The sequence below is a fragment of the Caretta caretta genome, chromosome 27 (genome assembly GCF_965140235.1).
Source record: "Caretta caretta isolate rCarCar2 chromosome 27, rCarCar1.hap1, whole genome shotgun sequence".
Lineage (NCBI taxonomy): Eukaryota > Metazoa > Chordata > Testudines > Cheloniidae > Caretta > Caretta caretta.
Genome location: NC_134232.1, coordinates 8,881,019 through 8,898,999, shown reverse-complemented (window position 1 = coordinate 8,898,999; position 17,981 = coordinate 8,881,019). Strand labels below are relative to the sequence as shown.

The window sequence follows — 17,981 nt, the reverse complement described above, 5'->3', positions numbered from 1 at the left end:
AAAGGGGTGTAGCGACATTATTTGTACAGTGATGACTCTCAGCTGAAATCGGGACGGAGGCGTGTTGACCAGCCAAGGCTGGGGAAGGGGTAAACCAGTTTCTCCAAGCCAAAGGACAAGCTGACGCCTCTAGCCAGCTGTCATCAAAGCTAATGGGGGCATGCACGTAGCATGTGACCATTCTTTGGCAAGGAAGGGGGGGCAGGACCAAACAGATCCGCATGGTAGCAAACAATAGCAGCTTTTGGTCTCCGTCCTCACAGCGAGAATGACCTTTATCTAGGGGTGACCCTCAGGAAAATGCATTTGCAAACAGGTGGCTGAACTATAAAAATTGGGGGCAAAAACACCCCCAGGGGATTGCTCCCCAGCCAGCCATTGCCTGCTGTCTTTCACCGAAGACAACAAAAGACACAGCCTTTGGGAGCAGATCCTGGCCGGAGAATTGGGTCAGCAGCGTTTCAGGGGACCTGGGATAAGAGTTTCACCTTGAACCAAGCCTAGTTTCAGTTTAGAAAGTGTTTTACCTTTATTTCTCCTGTCACCATTTCTGACTTCAGTGCCTTCTACTTGTACTCACTTAAAATCTAACACTTGTAGTTCAATAAACGAATTTGATTCTTAATCAAAATGAATCCAACGTTGCAAACTGTTTGGGTAACTCCATTGAAGGTGGCAAGCTGTCGTATATTGAGCCTCTCAGAGGGGCAACAGACCAGGCAAGGGATGGACAGCGCAGAACGCGCATTCTGGGGGGAAATCGGGGACGGGGAATGTGTTGAGGCCACCCGGGAAGTGGTAACCCAGGCTGGTGGAGTCAGAGGGTGACCGGCAAGTGCTGGCAGGCTGCTGGGGCAGAGCTGCTGGACCAGGGCTGTGGCTTTCCTCAGACACTCAGGATGGGAACCTGCCTGCTGCCTGCAATGCACTCGAGGCAGCAGGCCAGGGGTGGTACAGCCCCTCAGTGGGCTGGACTGCACCCCAAAATGTTAGAGGCAGAAAGCCAGGCTGGGTTTTGTCTCCTCATTCCAGGGCAATGGCCCAGCAGCTGGAGACACAGATGTTCAGGCCTGGGCTGCCACCCGAGCTCCCACCTCACAGGGTCCCAAAACACCTGCCCAAATGTCCACACCGCAATTAAGGATCCCCTTAGCCCGAGCCCTGCGAGCCTGAGTCAGCTGGCACGGGCCAGCCGCAGGTATCTAATTGCCATGTAGACCGATGCACAGAGCCAGCGGCCGGGGTGGGTGGAGGGAAATCCCAGACTGGGGGTGGAAAAGCAGGTTTGGGGGTGAGAACGGGTGTGTAGATGAGGTTCCGACCTTCCTTCTCCGGCACGTTCCCAGCCCCAGGGAAAGAGCTGGGGCACGGCGAGGCTGAGCATCAGAGGACGGAGATGGGGCAGCTAGTCCCTGGGTCGCGTGAGCAGGGATGGGGTCCACTCCCCCCCCTGCCGGGGGGGCCCTAGGCTGCTTTCTTGCCACGCTCCCTCTTGAGCCTCTTCTTCAGGAGCAGCAGGTCCACGTAGAGGATGCGGTTGAGGACAGCGGAGGCGCAGATGAGGCCGCCGTGCAAGGCGCCGGCCAGGCCGCAGCTAAAGACGTCCTGCCCTGGGATGGGGACACACGGGAGGGCGTCAGACAGCAGAACTGCCATGCTGCCCCCGAGCCCGCCCGCCACCCAGAGCGGCCCGCCCCGGGCAGGGGGGGACTCGCGCTCTGGGTTCAGCTCCACCAACCCGGCCCTGGAGGGACCCCCCCCACCCGGCTCCTGTGAAGTCAGGGCTCAACCCAAGAGCAGGGGCCAACCTGCCGGGCACCCACCAAGGCCCGGTGGGCCACCCCGACGCCCAGACGGAGTGGGGTGAGCGCCACCGGCCGGGGCGGGGTGGGGACGGCCCCGGGGCCGGAGGCTGCCCTTACCCGTGAGGTAGAGGTTCCGGACGGGCGTCTCCGCCCGCAGGGTGGCCACGACGGCCGGCGCGAAGCGGCTCACGTCATGCTCGGCCCCGTACATCTCGCCGCGGGGCGCCCCCAGGTAGTGCTGGTTGGTGAGAGGGGAGGCCGCCTCCAGGAACTCCACCTGCCCAGAGGTAGGGGGACAACATGCAGGCCAGGGAGCAACATGGGGCTACAGAAACCGCCCGTTGCCAGCCCTTCCAGCCCCCACGCCCTGCCCCTCAACCCACTCCCCCCCAGCACGGACTCTAGGACCCCATGATGTCCAACTATACAGGCCCAAGTCCTTCCAGATGAGGGTCCCTGCCCCATTGCCCTTGGACCCCCACTCCACCCACCCGCCCACAGCTTGTCTTCACTGGGAAAGGGGGGAACTAAAAAAGTGTTAACACATGAACATCCCAGTGCCGACACAGCAAGCTGGACTTCCCACCTGTGTTCGTTGAGTGAGGCGGGCCCTCCGCTCCCTGCTCTGTACACGTGTGTGTGTGCGTGTACATGCGTGTGTGTATGCATGTCCCGGGTGCAGTGATCTCTTCACAAGCCAGGGGCTTCGCCTGGATCCAAAGGCTCCCCTGGAGCTATCAAAGGGGTCTCAGAACCGGGCTTTTCAGAACCGGGCTTTCGGGTTGGGGTTAAGCCTGGGCTCGCAGCTAAGGGGGCCCTTGACCAGCTACTCCCCATTCAAGCAACAGCTTGCCTTGTCTACACTAGGGCTCTAACATGGGTGTGGAATCCATCTATTTTCCAGTGTGAACATGGCTTCTGGATGCCACCAGTCCTCGTGACACGCCTTGAATGGGCTCTAGTAATGTCCCCTCTGCGCCAGCTAATCGCGGTTATCATGTGGTGGCAAACCAGCTGTCGCAGGACCTTTGCTCCTACAATCCCTTGTGGCTCGTCCCCCGCCCCACCAAGCTGAGTACGAATCCTCCCCAGCAGGCCCAGGCCCAGAGACCAAGAAGCTGATCTGAGAACCTGGACCTGCCCTCACCCACTACGTACAGGGCCATGCCTACTTCAACTTGAGCTTTGGGTCCTCCTGGGACCTTCTGGCAGCTAGCCCTTGGGCACAGAGCAATGGAGCTATGGGGCTAATGGTTCCAGGGACTCACAGAACTACTGGCCCACCAGTAGAAACCGGCACAGGCCCACTGGAGGAGTCTACTGGGGTGTCACCTTGCCACAGAGCTGAGGGAACCTCTCCAGGGCCATGTCCAGCAGCCGCTGGGCGATCTCCATCTTGTAGGCATGGTAGTCAGCCCCTCTGTTCTTCACACCAGCCCCTGACCACTCTTCGAACCACTCGTAGCGAGCCATGGTCAGGATGGTCATGCAGGACTGGCCTGGAGCACAGGGAGAGGACAGAGCTGATTCAAGCTGGCCGCAAACCTCGGGGGACCCTCCTGAACAGGCCCCTGCCCCAACCAACACTCCCCCATTCTGTGATGTTGGGCCAGCCCCCCAAATGGGAGAAGGACATCTGGAGCCCCCTGAAACGTGGTTGTGGGGGCAGGATGGCTGTCCTAGAGGAGCGCGCACGGCCAGGGCAACATATCAATTGGAGTCACGGCCCTAGGACTGGGCGTCGGCCTGAAAGATATGGGACCGGGTCTTCAGCCGGCGTGAACCAGGAGGACACCTGGCCTGCATTCTAGCTCAGCCACAAGCTACTGGGTTCACCAGCAGCCCCTGCTGAGCCGGGGGCGGCACCTCCCTCCCAGGCAGGAATCCCCGGGGGCAGCCGGGGTGGTGACGCTTAGACCCGACACTCGGAGGGCAGCAAGACCCTGAAGCGAGAGTGGGGTGTTGTGGCTCGGGCTGGCGCTTGGGATCTCCTGTCTAGGGGGTCGGGAGAGCACCAGAGCCCGAGCACAACCCCCCATCTGGCATTTTCTCCAGCCCTCTAATGATTGGGGTTTGTCCCCGGGACATTTCACCATTGGCCAGGGGATGGCACGATCCTTAGATCCAGGGGCACCATACGGAGGGTAGCAGGGGTTTAAGGATGGGGCAACAGGCCCATGTGAGAAGTGTGAGCCCGTTGGCTACTGGATAGGGTGGCCAGCAGATACAGAGATGGCCACTACTTAACCTGTGCAGGACTGGCTCAGTCTTGCTGGTCCTCAGCCAGGAGGCATCTTCTTGACCTTCCATGAACAGGAACCTCCCTCATATCCCCCCGCCCCACCCTCCAATGGTTCCCAGCTCCGGGACACATTTGCCGGTCTCTGGGTGGGTACCTGGGTGCCTCTGCTGGTACGTGGGGTCCTTGGCTGATGGAAAGGTGATGAACATCATGGGCACGTTCTCACTGACCTCCTCCCTGCTGAGGGCAGCGTAGCGGGTCATCCTGAAAGGAACAGAAAGAGCGCAAATGGTACGGCGGGATGCCAGACCTCCTGGGGAGGAGGGGAAGGAGGAGGGCTGCACCCCAGCCCTCTACACCCATGAGCCGCCCTCGCCACCTACCCCCACCCCCTCCTGTGCGTGGAGTAACAGGGCTGCCTAGTGGGTGGTGAGGGCAGAATGCGTTCTGCCAGGGAGCAATTCCCATCGCCTCCCCCTTACAAGTGAATGAGTCTGAACTCAGCCGCAAACCGCTCCCCTGGGACCTGCCCTCCAGGTCTGACCTCGACCCCTGGGGCCTGGCATGCGAGCAGCTCTGGGTCACAGCACTCGTGGGGCGAGGGGCTGAGGTCACAGGCTCCGGCTGAGCTGGGACACACCTAGCTCTCGCCTTGTCCCTCCACCACCTCCGTCTGGTACGGCCGACAAGTCTGCCCAGACAGAGTTAGGCCCTGTGCATTGCCCTGGGCGGTGTAATTAATCCACCCCGACCCCCACGCCTAGGTCACCCCTACCGCCCCTTCCACCGCTGCGGTGCATGTCTACACAATGATGCCACAGCTCTGCCGCTGTCGTGTGTCGAGCGCAGACGTCCCCTAGCGGACGTCCCTACCACACAGACACCCCACCACGACCGTGTCGACAGACCCTGCGAGCCAGAAGGGAAGCAGAGTGCTTGAAGAGACAGCATGGTCTAGCGGGCAGGTTCTGCCACTGACCTGCTGGGTGACCTTGGGCTAGTTGCATCCCCACCCCGTGCCTCAGTTTCCCCTCCCTCTCTTCATCTCTCAACTATTAACATGGTAAATTCATCAGAGCCAGGACTGTCTCTGCTTACCATGTGTCCGTACAGAGCCTAGCACACTGGGGCCTTTAGCTGCTATTCTAACATCAACAATAACCATTGGAACATAGAGAGGACAAGGAATAGTAACTTTTGCTTCTACGGCTCCTTCCGTCGGCAACACCTAACGTACAGACCCTGTCTATTTAATTCCATCATTAACCATGCTCTGGTCAGCGTCGTCTGACGAAAGTGGGCATTTTTCACTTGCATAATGTTTTCCATTACTACTTCCTTTTCCCGTTCACCTCCCCAAGTGTGCGGCAGGTAAGGGACGTGCAGGGATCCCGTCACTCGCCCTTGAAATGCTTCCACCTCTGGGGCGGGACATAGCGGCTGTTTACCAGCCGCACAGCAGCGTCGGGCAGGAAAGGAGGAAAAATCTCACCTGGGAGACTAGGCGGGTGGCTTGGGGGTGGAATCGGCAGAGGTTTGTTTCAAATGTAAGCTCCTCTGTTATTCTGTGCCCAGCACTAGCGTGGCCTTGCTCCCGGCTGGGGTCCCTCATAACGCAATTAAAGGATAGAATGGGGCCGGGTTACTGGGTCTACCACAAGCTGATCCCTTTCAGCCTTAAGATCTCTGATGCTTCTGAAGAGCACCACAGGATCTGGACCAACCGAGGCACGGGATCAGGACCCAGGTGTCAGAGATGGGACAGGCAGAGAAGCACACCTGCTCTGAGGGGGCGACCGAGAGGTCTTAGGGACCTTTGGCCTGCCACTTACATCTCGTCCAGATCGTTGTCCAGGTAGATCCAGTAGTTGGTGGATTTGATGCCCAGCTCCTCGGTGGTCCCCTGGAGGCCCACGAAGACCAGAAAGGAGCCCATGCCATGCTGTACCATGCTGAGCACAGACTGGATCCCTGTAAGAGAGAGCGAGGGGCCAGGGGGGTACAGACGGGTGGTGCAGGGGAAAGCCGCTGGCGATTGCTCTGGTACCCCAGGCTAACACCGTCTGTCTCTCCAGCCCCTGCTAGTTCTGGGCCAGCTCCTGCCCCTGTGGTTTTGCTCCCGGTCTTTCAGCACAAGCAGGCGAGCCTCACGCTTTGGGGTCTGGAGGCCCAGGGTTCAATTCCACAGGGCCGCCCTAGGACTTCCCAGATGCGCCCAGGAGAACAGGACAGCCCGACGCTGGCAGCCGCGCCCATCCATTCTCTCTGCCACCCCATGGACCGTGCCAGTTGTCTGCCAGACTGGGCCCTTGCCTGGCCTCCTGGAGAGGGGTGGGGCAGACACCACCTCTGCTGAGGTCCCAGAGGGCTGCTCCCCCTTTACCTGCTTTGCTCCTGATCTCTGCGGGCAGCAGGGTCCCAAAGGTGTTGAATATCCCAGCGTCCGAGATCACCACGGGGGCATAAACCACCTCCTCCCGGCCCCGCTTCTGCACCGTCACTCCTGCCGGGAGACAAGGACACCAGACCCTAGCAAACGCACTTCCGCCATGTGGGGAGGGGTAACCCAGGTGCCCCCGGGACTCACCCAGAGCCGCGCCGCCCTCGGACAGCAGGATCCTCCCCACGCGGGCTCTCACCAGCACAGCGCCTCCAGCCCGCTGGATCACCGGGATGGCGTGGAAGGCGATCTCGCTGGCGCCCCCTTGTGGATACCAGGCGCCACGCTTGTAGTGGTGCACCATGAGGGCGTTGATGAGGAAGCTGGAGTCCCGGGGGGGGACGCCTGGCGGCAAGGGGGCGAGTCACAAAAAGTAACCACTCCCCCCCCCCCGGATCTCCCTCCAACCCCAGGGGCGCGTCCTCGCACTGGAATGTCCCTTGCAAGGCCTGAACCTGGTGTTGCCCTGGGTTTGTAGGGGGCATACACCCCAGAATGTGATCAAGCTAATTGCAGCCATATTAGCGAAGGGTTCATTTGGAGACAGGGCTTTTAGAAACAAGGTCATAACTACCGGCAGTTTTGCTAATCGGAATGGGAGAAGGGGCGGAAAAGTAAATAACTGAGAATGAAAGGAGATAGGTGGATGGACAGCCTTGAATCTAGATGGCTCTGATAGTAAAAGTTTATTGAAAGTTAGAAAAGGGATGATTTAGTGGCAAGTCATTCGAACCTATGTGTTTTGTAGAAGTTAATTATAGAAAGTTTAGATGATATCAGTGTACTTTGGGAGCAGTCCCAGGGAGCTATCCTGGGAGAGATGTTTTCCTCGCATCTTTACTCCCTGGCAGGGAGGCGTTTGACCCGCGCTGACCTGTCATGGATTACTCAACTCATAGGGGGGAACCCCAGGGGGCAGGTGGCTGGGGCCCACCTCACCGTAGAAGAAGTAGCTGAGGACCACCTGCAGGTCCTTGTTGGCCGTCAGCCGCTCCATGACCTGGCTGTGGCTGGTGCCCGCCATCTTGAAGACGGGGGAGACCCAGTGAATGAGGCCAGTGCGGATCAGCAGCGTGGCCAGCCAGAGGGGGATCATCTTGAGTATAGCAATGAGGGGCACCCGTGTCGCCGCCATCTACAGGAAAGGCAAGAGCAACCCACAGTAACGGGCCTGGCAGAGCCTTCTTTCCCCCCAGGAAGGGAAGGAGAGGGTCCCAGCCATCTCAGATCCTGAGGGGGAGACTCTCCAGCACAATGGCACCCGTGCATCACAAGGCAGCATGGTCCAATGGTCAGAGCATCAGACTGAGCCTCAGGACGCCAGGGCTCTGTTCCCTGCTCTGAGTGACCCTGGGCAAGTCACCTCCCCTCTCTGTGTCTCTGGTTTCCCCTCCCAGGCAGGGCCAGGTTCTGTCGCTGGGCACATGTACAGCACCAAGCGCCGTGGGGCCCAGATCTCAGCTGGGGCTGCTGCAGCCAGGGGTCTGCTCCACGACCTCGGCTCTCACCTTGGACAGCCTCATGAACTCCCTGATGGCCTCCTTCTCTGCCGGGAACTGCTTCTCCAGCTCCTCCGCAAAGGTCCTTTTGCCCGAGCACAAGTGGTAGTCCCGGTCCCCTACTGTCACGCTGTCGTAGGGGTCCTCCAGCCTCACCCACTCCAGCTGGCCATCCGTGAGCTGGTCCAAAGCCACCCGCAGCATGCCCTTCGGGTGCATCTGACCCACGTAGTGGATGCCTGCCAGGCCAGGAGGTAGAGAGAAAGGATTAGCCCCGGTGATATGGAGTGTGGAGGGGCTTGGAAGGTGAGATCTTTGGGGATGTGTGACGATGTGACACAGCAGGGAGGGGGAAGTGTTGACCTGGGAATGTGCCCTGGGGATGGCAGACCTGAGAGCCTGTCACCTGAGCCAGGAGGGGGCGGGGGAGGTAACACCTCTGCCCAGGCATGTGAAGACAGGCTGCAGAAGGGAGCCTGCTGGGGGGGTTTAGTTTTCAGTTTGGGGCTGGGTGAAGGAACACAGGGAACCCCAGGGCTGGGGTCTAAGCTCCCTGCTCCCCCAGAAGGACTTGACTGAAGGGTCCTGCTTGTACCCACAAGCTCTGTTTTGGACTGTGTTCCTGTTGTCCAATAAACCTTCTGTTTTACTGGCTGGCTGAGAGTCTCAGTGAATCCCTGGAAGAGGGGTGCAGGGCCTGGACTCCCCCCACACTCCGTGACAGGATGCAGCTTGGAGAAAAGGGGGCAATCCGGGCCATACCCATAGCGTGCTGCGGCTAGCCAGGGGAAGCATGCCCCGGTGCCACGTACTGAGCACAGGTCACCCGCTTGCTGGGATCTAATTGCCACGCTGCTAGCACCTCGGCTGGGCAACCGGCCTATGGCTGGCAGAAGAGCCCCACCCACCCCGGCTCCGGTAGCCACCTGGGCGGCCTCCCATCCAATTACCGGTCAGGCCCCGTGCTGCTTAGCTTATGAGATCTGACATGAATCTGGCAGCCCACAGCGGCAGATGCTAGGGAATTAAGTAAACCAATTAGCCGTCGTCGTCCTGCTCTTGGAGTCACCTTCAGAGAGGTGGAGATGGGGGGGGTTGGTTTGGTTTTGACCTCAGCTAACCTTGCTGTTAGGCCCCGTGTCCCCGCGGCACCCTGCAGAGAGAGTGTACCAGCGGGGGGGCTGGGGGGGATCTTCACACGACCATCCCCTAGAGGAATCAGACCACCTTCCACCAAGTTACCAATATTAACTAACTGCCCCCTTGGGCGGCAGGTCATTATCATGACCCCCATTTTACAAATGGGGAAACTGAGGCACAGAGCAGGGGTGGGACTTGCCCACCCCCCGCCCCCCAGGTCATGCAGTGAGACCTCTCCCTTTTTCAAATCCTGCCTTAAACTCTCCTTTGCCGCGATGCCCACAAAACCCCTCGACATTGGTGAGGCAGGCGATGCCCACTGTTCCAGCCAGTATGGCTCATCAATCCCTTCTGCTCCCCCGTCTGCTTGCCCCTGGTCAACTGTGGGGGGTCCCTGGAAAAATAGGCGCCCCCACGCACCCCGACCCACTCCATCTGCCCAGCGCTCCTGCTGGGGAAGCCCCCGCACCCAGACCTATATAACACAAAACCCCAAATATCAGGACTGTCCCTTTAAAATCAGGACATCTGGTCACCCTTCTGGCGGGAGTGCCGGGTGGGGTGAGGGCTAGCCCCCGCACCCTGACCCCATTTCCCCAGCAGGAGCACCGCAGACGGGGGAACTGCCCTCTGCCCAGGCAAGAAGCTGGGGGGGGTCCCACAGGCCGGGCCCGGCCCCAAGAAATCCAGCAACTCCCTTGACGTCCTCGCCCGCGAGCATCCAGCGGGCTCCTCCCACCGCTTACCCACATCAAACTCAAAGCCCTTCTCCTGGAAGGTGTGGCAGCATCCCCCCGCCTGGTCGTGCTGCTCCAGCACCAGGACCCGCTTGCCGGCCTTTGCCAAGGCAGCCGCCACGGCCAGGCCTCCGATCCCGCTGCCGATCACGATGGCGTCCAGGTCGGGTGGCACCTTCTCCAGGGCGAAACCTGGCAAGGGAGGGCAAAGGGTTAACAACACCAGAGCCTGCAGGATCCCGGGGGAGCGGGCAGGGCGACCCACGCCACGGCCCTATGCTGGGGGGAACGTGGGGTCACTGCCACCCAGCCCGAAACCGTCTGTCTCCTTCTCCTGGCCCCGCTGCGGCATCTCACCCCAGACACCCAGGAAGCACGGCCCCTGCGCCTCGGGGGGTCATTCCTACCAGGGAATCTGAGCCGTAGGGCCTCAGGCCCACCCTGCCCTGGTGTGAATGGCTGCAGGGGTCTGGGAAGCAGGGGGGTGGGGGGGGGCAGGGGACAGGCATGTCCATCTAGTGCTGAGCAATTCACTACCTTGCACTGGAGGGGGGCAGGTACCTGCATAACTTTCACTAAGTCTCTCGCGCTGGGGTTTCTCCCTTGGGGCTGGCTGGGGCTACGGTAAAAGGATTGCCCTAGTGGGAAGGGTGGGCTCTGACCCTGAGATTAACCCTTGATCTCCCCGAAAGGGGGTTGGGGCTTAGGCGGGGACGGCGGAGCCCATCTGCTGACGCCGGGGACCTCCAGTGGGTGTCACAAATGAGATTTGGGGACGGTTCAGCAGGGACCATGTCAGACCAGCTACCCCAACAAAGGGCAGCCTCAACCACCCCAGTGACTATAGGATACCACATAGGGGCTCCCTGGCAGCTTTCCGAGCGGGGCTCCGAGTAGACAGCCTCCCGGAGTAGCAGAGAGCTGGGGCTTGCTGCGCCAGCTAGGGGGGAGCTGCCCCAAACGAAGCAGGTGGGTGGCCAGCAGAACAAAAGGGTGGAGTGGAAAACATTTTGCAGCGACTGGGACAGGTGTGTGGGTCCCCGAGTGCCGCCCAGGGCATGAGGGGGTGCTGCTCTCGGCCCCAGCAATCCAGGGAGAGGCTTGGGGAGTCTGCCAGCAGCCACCGGCTCATTCTACGGTCCGCCGAGCGGGTGGCTCCCGCTACAGGCCCCACACCCACAGCAGGGCCCTTAAGGAGAAGGCAGCCCTGACGACTGGGTCACGAAGGCCCAAAGCAACCCAGGGCTGGGCGGCCACCTGCATCAGCTACCGACCTCGGACACGCGGGGCCTGGCCCGGGACGGATCAAGACTACCCCACCCCTCCAGAGACAGGAGCAGCCTGGCGACAAGCAGCCCAGCTGCCGAGACGCGGTCACTCCCCTCCTTCTCTCCCGCCCAGGACCTGGCCCAAGGGGACCATGGGCCGACACATCCAGCCACATGGCTGAGCAGATGGAGATGCACGTGCAGAAGCTGCCCAGAGGCCTGCGGCGAATCCAGCAGCGCGGAAGGGCCGGGTGGAGGGCCAGTAGGGTGACCGGACAGCAAGTGTGAAAAATCGGGAGGGGGGGGCGGTAATAGAAGCCTATGTAAGAAAAAGACCCCAAAATCGGGACTGTCCCTATAAACTCCGGACATCTGGTCACCGTAAGGGCCAGTGACCTATCTGACCAAGATGGCTCAACAACGCAGCTGCTGGGAATGTGGGGAGGCCGGTCCCATCGCCAGGGGATGCAGGCAAAGGGCTCCCAACGGGGAGTCCTGGGGTGCAGAACCGAGCCCCAAGAGACGAGGCCCAGCAGCTGCTGGGGAACCACCTGTGACGAAGCAGGACTGTTCTTAATGTTTCCTCTGAATAGTGTGGGGGTGCCTCAGTTTCCCCTATGCGGTTCTTAAGTATCTAGGTGGTGGGGTAAAGGTATCTGATCATTGCAGAGCCCTAGAGGGCAGGTGTGTGCAAGGGTCTGGACACAGAGAATGGCCGACACCCTGTTTCCTGGCACCTGATGGCCTGGCCCTTCCCCCCTGCAAGGTGAGAGCTAAAGGGTTGGAGAACAAAGGAATCAGGTGGGAAAGGGACAAAGCCCAGAGGAGGAGGGGGCTGGAGAGAGTTTCAGTTTGGGGCTGGCTGGGGACAAGGAGTGAAGGGCAGACATGGTTGTCTGGCTCGCTGCCCCCCAAAATGGACCCAGCTGAGGGGTCCTGTTCTCTGCACCTACAAGCTCTGTTTTAGACCATGTTCCTGTCGTCTAATAAACCGGCGGGCTGAGAGTCACGTCTGACTGCGGAGTTGGGGGGCAGGACCCTCTGGCTTCCCCAGGACCCCGCCTGGGCAGACTTGCTGTGGGCAGAGGGGCAGAGGATGCTGAATGCTCCGAGGTCAGACCCAGGAAGGTGGAGCCGGGTGCACTGTGTGTCCTGCAGACAGGCTGCTCCCAGAGAGGAGACTTCCCCAGAATCCTGTCTGGCTTCGTAGGGAGCAGGTCCAGAGCAGCGCCCGGGGACTCCATGACACCACTTAAATTCCCTGGCAAGCGCCTGCTCGCGCCCCCGCCCCACCCCAATCCTGAGCTGGGGGACAAAGCTACGGCTGGATTTTGCTTTAGCAAACAGCTTCACTCCAGTTTCAGGCCTAACCCAGGGGTTATTTGCTCCGGCAGGATAGGCAGCCACCTGGAGAGAGAGGGAGAGACAGCCAGAAAGCCCAGGGGCAGGTGTGAATCCCCACTCCACTCTGTCTCGGTGGTCCTAGCTGTCAGAGGATTGAGCAGCCAGATGGCAGGAAACCCCACCCCAGTGCCCCACGGCCGATCTCCGGGGCTGCTGCGGAGACCCAGAAGGCTGAACGCCAGCTCTGGGCTGGGCAGAGATCCAGAGAGCAGCATCATAAAGAGACTGGACTGGCTGACTGGCACCAAACAGAGGGCTTGTTCAGGGGTGGCAAGTTGTATGGGCCCTGGGCTCCAGAAATATTCAGGGCCTGGCACCCCAAACTCCTCATCCCCAGAGCCTGCCCCCCCCAGCCAGAGCCCTCACCCCAGCCCTCTGCCCCACCCTGAGCCCCCTCCTGCTCTCCGAACCCCTCATCTCCGGCCCCACCCCGCAGCCCTCGTCCCCCCGCCCCGCACCCCAACCCTCTGCCCTAGCCCTGAGCCCCCTCCCACACCCCTCATCTCCAGCCCCACCCCAGAGCCCTCATCCCCCCACACTCCCCCCACATTGTGCAGTACAGGGAAACTGTTAAACACTTACTGTTTCCAGTCCATTTTTACATTATTTTGAAAAATATATATCGGTTTACAAGGCTGGGGGGTGGGGGGACGACTTGGACCCGTTCTGGGCACCAGCAAAAATTATACAAACCTGCTGCCCCTGGACTTGTTCCTGGGTGAACTCCTGCCTCCCCCAAGGACAGGTCTTCACCCCAGGCAAGAGCTGATGTGGACACCCCCCCCCCCCCGCTAGCCAGGGAACCCCCACACCGGACACAAGCCCCGGACCGACCCAAAGAGAAAGGATTTGATTCTCATTGACACCCAGGCCCCCTTGCATTGCCAGAGCGGCTGGAAGGACCCTCGGCGTGGCCTCTCTCCCTCTCTGTCTGGGTCTGATTCTTAAACAGGAGGAGGCCCCAAGCCAGCCAGCCAGCCCGAACACACAACTCCAGCACGGGAGCGGAGGGAGATAAAAAAAAAAAGCCCAGCCTCCGCAGACCAGAATAGACACAGATTAAATCTAAAAACACGGGCCCAGAAGGGCTTCTTCCATCTGCCCCGGACCACGGGGATTATCGTGCCGCTGGATAACGACGAAATCGGTGGCCGGGCTGAGTCAAAGCCACCGGGGGGGTGGGGAGGGAGGAAGGTGCAGATGGAAACAAAGATTCAAAATGAAACGGGACTCAGGGGCAGGGCGTGAGCATGGGGCTCCCGCAGGACTGGCCGGACCGGCTGTTCACCCAGACACCGCGGGGCATGAGCGGGGAGACTGTCGGCCCTCAAATTAGTCCATGTCTTGGAGAAGTGATGCGGCCCAGCTGAGACCAGGGCCTGGGTGTGAGCTGCCCCTTCTCTCATCTTGGCTGCCTTGCGCCAGGCTTAGGGGACATCGGCGGACATCCCCATGCCAATCTGGTGTCCTGGGCCAGCTCCTGCTTCCATGGCTGGGCAGGTTTCAAACGAAGCGTCTGGCTCTGGGGAGCGGGTCTTCAGGGTCGGTTACCTGAGTAATACTGACCTTTCACCCCGGGGGGACTCACCGAATTTTACCTGTGGGAGCAGTGAATCCATTCAAACAAACACCCGCTCTGGAGGGAAACTGAGGCACAGCGAGGGGGAGTGACTTGCCCGAGGTCACAGAGCGGTGCAGCAGGGAATGGAACCCAGGAGTCCTGATTGCTAGTCCCCCGCTTTGTGAGCTCTTTGGAGCAGGGACCACTTTTTGGTTCTGGCTTCTTTCTTTGGCGCCCACCCAGGCCTTGCCGGTCCCACACACGACCAGGGCGAGTGGGTGGAGACAGTGTTGCCCCACATACGGAGGGACAGTCCCTCCTGGGCTGAGACTGCGCCCACCAGAGGCCGACTCTGAGCAATGACTGTAGCATCCCAGAGAGCAGGGGTGCGATGCGAGAAACGGTCCCCCTCTCCCCCCATGTGATCAGGCCAGAACAGCACTCGCGCGAGGTGTTTTAGAAGCAGGTTCCTATTGTCTAGATTTGCTAATAACTTTGAATATTTGTTTCCTGTTATTAGCCACACAAATTTGATATGAAGAGAAATGGGAGCGGCCCCTTTAAGAAAAGACAGGGTGGGGGCCCGGGGAAGGGGGTCTGAAGCAGGCAGAGGGGGGACTGCTGGCAGAAAAGGTGGCCAGGGCACTAGGGGGTGGGTCTCCGCCTGCAAGAAGCTCCTAAGGACAAACGCTTCCCCGCGGAAACAAAGTTCTCCTTGCAAAGCTGGGTCTTGTGACTCAGGGGGGTGACAAACGTGGATATTTGTTCTGGGCCCCAGGCTGCAAAATGGAGCTTGCAAATTCTCCCGGGATCTCCTGACTCTGAGGGAGCGGCTGGGCGTCGCACAGGTCGATCCAACAAATATGAGGCCCACGGGCCACGGAGGTTTGATCGGGTGGCTCCTGAGGCATTTAGAAAAGTGACGTGTTAGGTGAGTGGGGGTGAGGTTCTGTCCCTGTTGCTCCATCTCAATGATCAAATTCAGGGTCTGATTCAGAAAACGCTAACCAGGGGGGAAAACTCCCCGTGCAGGAACGGAAAGACGCTTTCTTAGCTTGTCGGAAGATGGAGCAGGTAACGCAGCAGCGACAGAAGACGGGAGTGATTCAGAGCAGATGAAAACTGAACCATTGAACGTGAGGGGCATAAAGGAACACAGCCTCGGATCCAGCAGAACCTGCCATCCGTGTTTAGGAAAGATTTCAGAACTACGCACCAGACTGGTGATTCCGTGCAACGGGCCAGGTTCAGTGTGACGAAGCGGGACTGTTCTTAATGTTTCCTCTGAATATTGTGGGGGTGCCTCAGTTTCCCCTATGCAGTTCTTAAGTATCTAGGTGGTGGGGTAAGGGTGTATGATCATTGCAGAGCCCTAGAGGGCTGACTTCACTGTGTGCAGTGTGTGTGGAGGGGTCTGGACACAGAGAATGGCCGACACCCTGTTTCCTGGCAACTGATGGCCTGCACCCTTCCCCCCTGCAAGGTGAGAGCTAAAGGGCTGGAGAACAAAGGAATCAGGTCCTGGCCCGGGGAAAGGGACAAAGCCCCGAGGAGGAGGGGCTGGAGCGGGGTCAGTTGGGGGCTGGCTGGAGACATGGAGTGAAGGGCAGACGTGGTTGTCTGGCTCACTGCCCCCTAAAATGGACCCAGCTGAGGGGTCCTGTTCTCTGCACCTACAAGCTCTATTTTAGACCAAGTTCCTGTCGTCTAATAAACCTTCTGTTTTACTGGCTGGCTGAGAGTCACATCTGACTGCGGAGTTTGGGGGCAGGACCCTCTGGCTTCCCCAGGACCCCGCCTGGGCGGACTCGCACCAGACTGGTGATTCCGTGCAACGGGCCAGGTTCAGTTCCAGACATCTGGCAACCAAAGTGACAGTGGATTAAAGAGGGATTATCCCGGGCCAGCAGCTCTAGAAGGTGGGAGCCATGCACTCAGCCCAGGACTAAAACTCCGAAGTGGTACGGAGTCAGAGCGACCTCCCACTGCCCAAACAGCCGGGTCTACACTGCGATGCTTTGCTGGTATAGTTATGCCAGCAGGGGCCCCACTTTAGACCCAGCACATGCCACCAGAAGGAGTTTCTTCTGCCAGCATAGCCACCCACTTCCCCAGACGACACATTAGCGATGCCCACAGACGCACTCTTCCGCTGACGTAGCTGCATCTACACCGGGGTTTTGCCGGCACCGCACGTGGTTTTATCACACCCCTGACCGACACAGCTACACCAACCAACCAGTGTAGTGTAGATATGGCCTAAGGCAGACCCTAGGGACATATTACTCTGACAAAAGTGCCACCCATCTCTATCAAACATTAACAAAGGCAGTTCAAGAACTCAGCGAGGGCCACCACTGGATTTCCTGGAGAGTGGAATGGATCCTGATCCACAACAATTATCTTTGCATCAGAGAAAGCGGAGTCTGCACTAAAATACCCCTCCGGAGTGGTTCAAAGTCAGTCGATTTGGACCAGCATATCAGAGCTGACCTAAAACGGTATTTATGGGATTTAGATGTCGCTGACTTTGGTTGGAAAAAGCCCTGTAGCTTGGAAGCGCAGCACCGGCAAAAATCAAGAGCATCCGAGGGTACTGCAAAGAAAGGCCATGCCGCCTGCTGTGGAGGAAGGAGAAACTGACAACCGCCCTCCGCTGTGAAAGAGCATAATTGGACACAGCTAAATTCACCCGCTTCTCAGATGGAGCGGGACACTCAAGCAATCGGACAGCTAGCAACTGCCGTGGCAGCTCTCACCCAGAGCGTGAGTTCAGGGTATCCCTAAACTAATCCCCCCGTAGACACCAGAAAGCACAAATGCGGCGGAATGATCAGAGAGGCCGTCAAAACTGCCCACAGGAAACCTCAGCGGACGGCGTGATCGCGGCTATACCCGGCCAGGGGCTGGCAGGTGCCAGGTGCCTCAGCCGTCGGGAAACAGGAGAGGGTCACAACCGGGAGGGGCAGGGAGTGAGCGACCCCCCCGGGGGAAGTTCGAGGATGCGCGCCCCTTCTGCCAGCCAAAAGGTGACAAGGGACAGGCGCCCGTGGGACAGTGTCGAAGCCGCCCAAGTGCGGCTTAGAGCTCACGCTCTCCCCCCGCCGGCCTTTGGCACGCTCCCTGGCTCACGCGCTGCACTTACCCTGCTTCAGGACCTTGTCCCTGACTTTCTGATCCGTGACCAGCGGCCTGGGGGGCTGCAGGGGCCCCCCGGCAAAGGGGTTCCCCGCCGGGCTGAAGTGCCGGGCCCCCAGCAGCCCCAAGGCCAGCAGGCAGAGGCAGAGGACAAGCACCGGCCACATTGCTGCAGGCTGCAGAGCTCAGCACAAATCCCGAGCAAAGGAGGCCGGCTGGAGTCTCCGTGGGCTGGGGTGGGGTGGGAGTAGCAGGTGGGCAGGGAGCCGGCTTGGCCTCAGTCCCAGCAGATAAGCCAAGGGCTGTTAACTCTTTGCTCAGCGCTGCCTGGGGATGCCAGGCCTTGCTCTGCAACAGCCGGGCAAACGAAGTGGAGGCGCTCACGGATCCACTGCTCCCAGGTACTTTGATGCACTGCTCCAGACAAACTTATGCACGCCGCCCCGAAGACGGACTGACCCCCCCCACACACACACACACCCCTTTGCTCCTTCAGATACAGTGACACACACACACACACACGCACACCTTGATTCATTCAATTCCACTCAACGGCAAACACACACTCTTCCAGACATATGCCCGCTCATCAGGTATTCACTAGCACATGGACCCCTGTACTAACAACCTGCCCCTCTCCAGCGCCTTCCCGCTGTAGATCTCCAGGCCTTTTACAGACACGAATATTCATTTGAACCCTTTCCAGTCTCACCTCCCCAGGAGATCAGCCCGTATTGTTAATGCAGA

At 59.6% G+C, this 17,981-nt stretch overlaps 1 protein-coding gene across 1 annotated transcript; it reads right to left on the bottom strand.

Moving 5' to 3' along the window:
- Positions 1 to 504: 504 nt before the first annotated feature.
- On the bottom strand, positions 505 to 17,609 carry LOC125626763 (all-trans-retinol 13,14-reductase-like). Its single transcript, XM_048830161.2, has 11 exons — positions 17,242 to 17,609; positions 9,873 to 10,055; positions 7,996 to 8,225; positions 7,427 to 7,622; positions 6,635 to 6,832; positions 6,431 to 6,550; positions 5,880 to 6,018; positions 4,202 to 4,311; positions 3,138 to 3,304; positions 1,923 to 2,082; positions 505 to 1,610 (listed from the first exon to the last, which is right to left on the bottom strand). Exons 1-11 carry the CDS (start codon positions 17,399 to 17,401, stop codon positions 1,465 to 1,467), a joined length of 1,809 nt encoding a protein of 602 aa, XP_048686118.1. The 5' UTR covers positions 17,402 to 17,609; the 3' UTR covers positions 505 to 1,464.
- Positions 17,610 to 17,981: the final 372 nt, after the last annotated feature.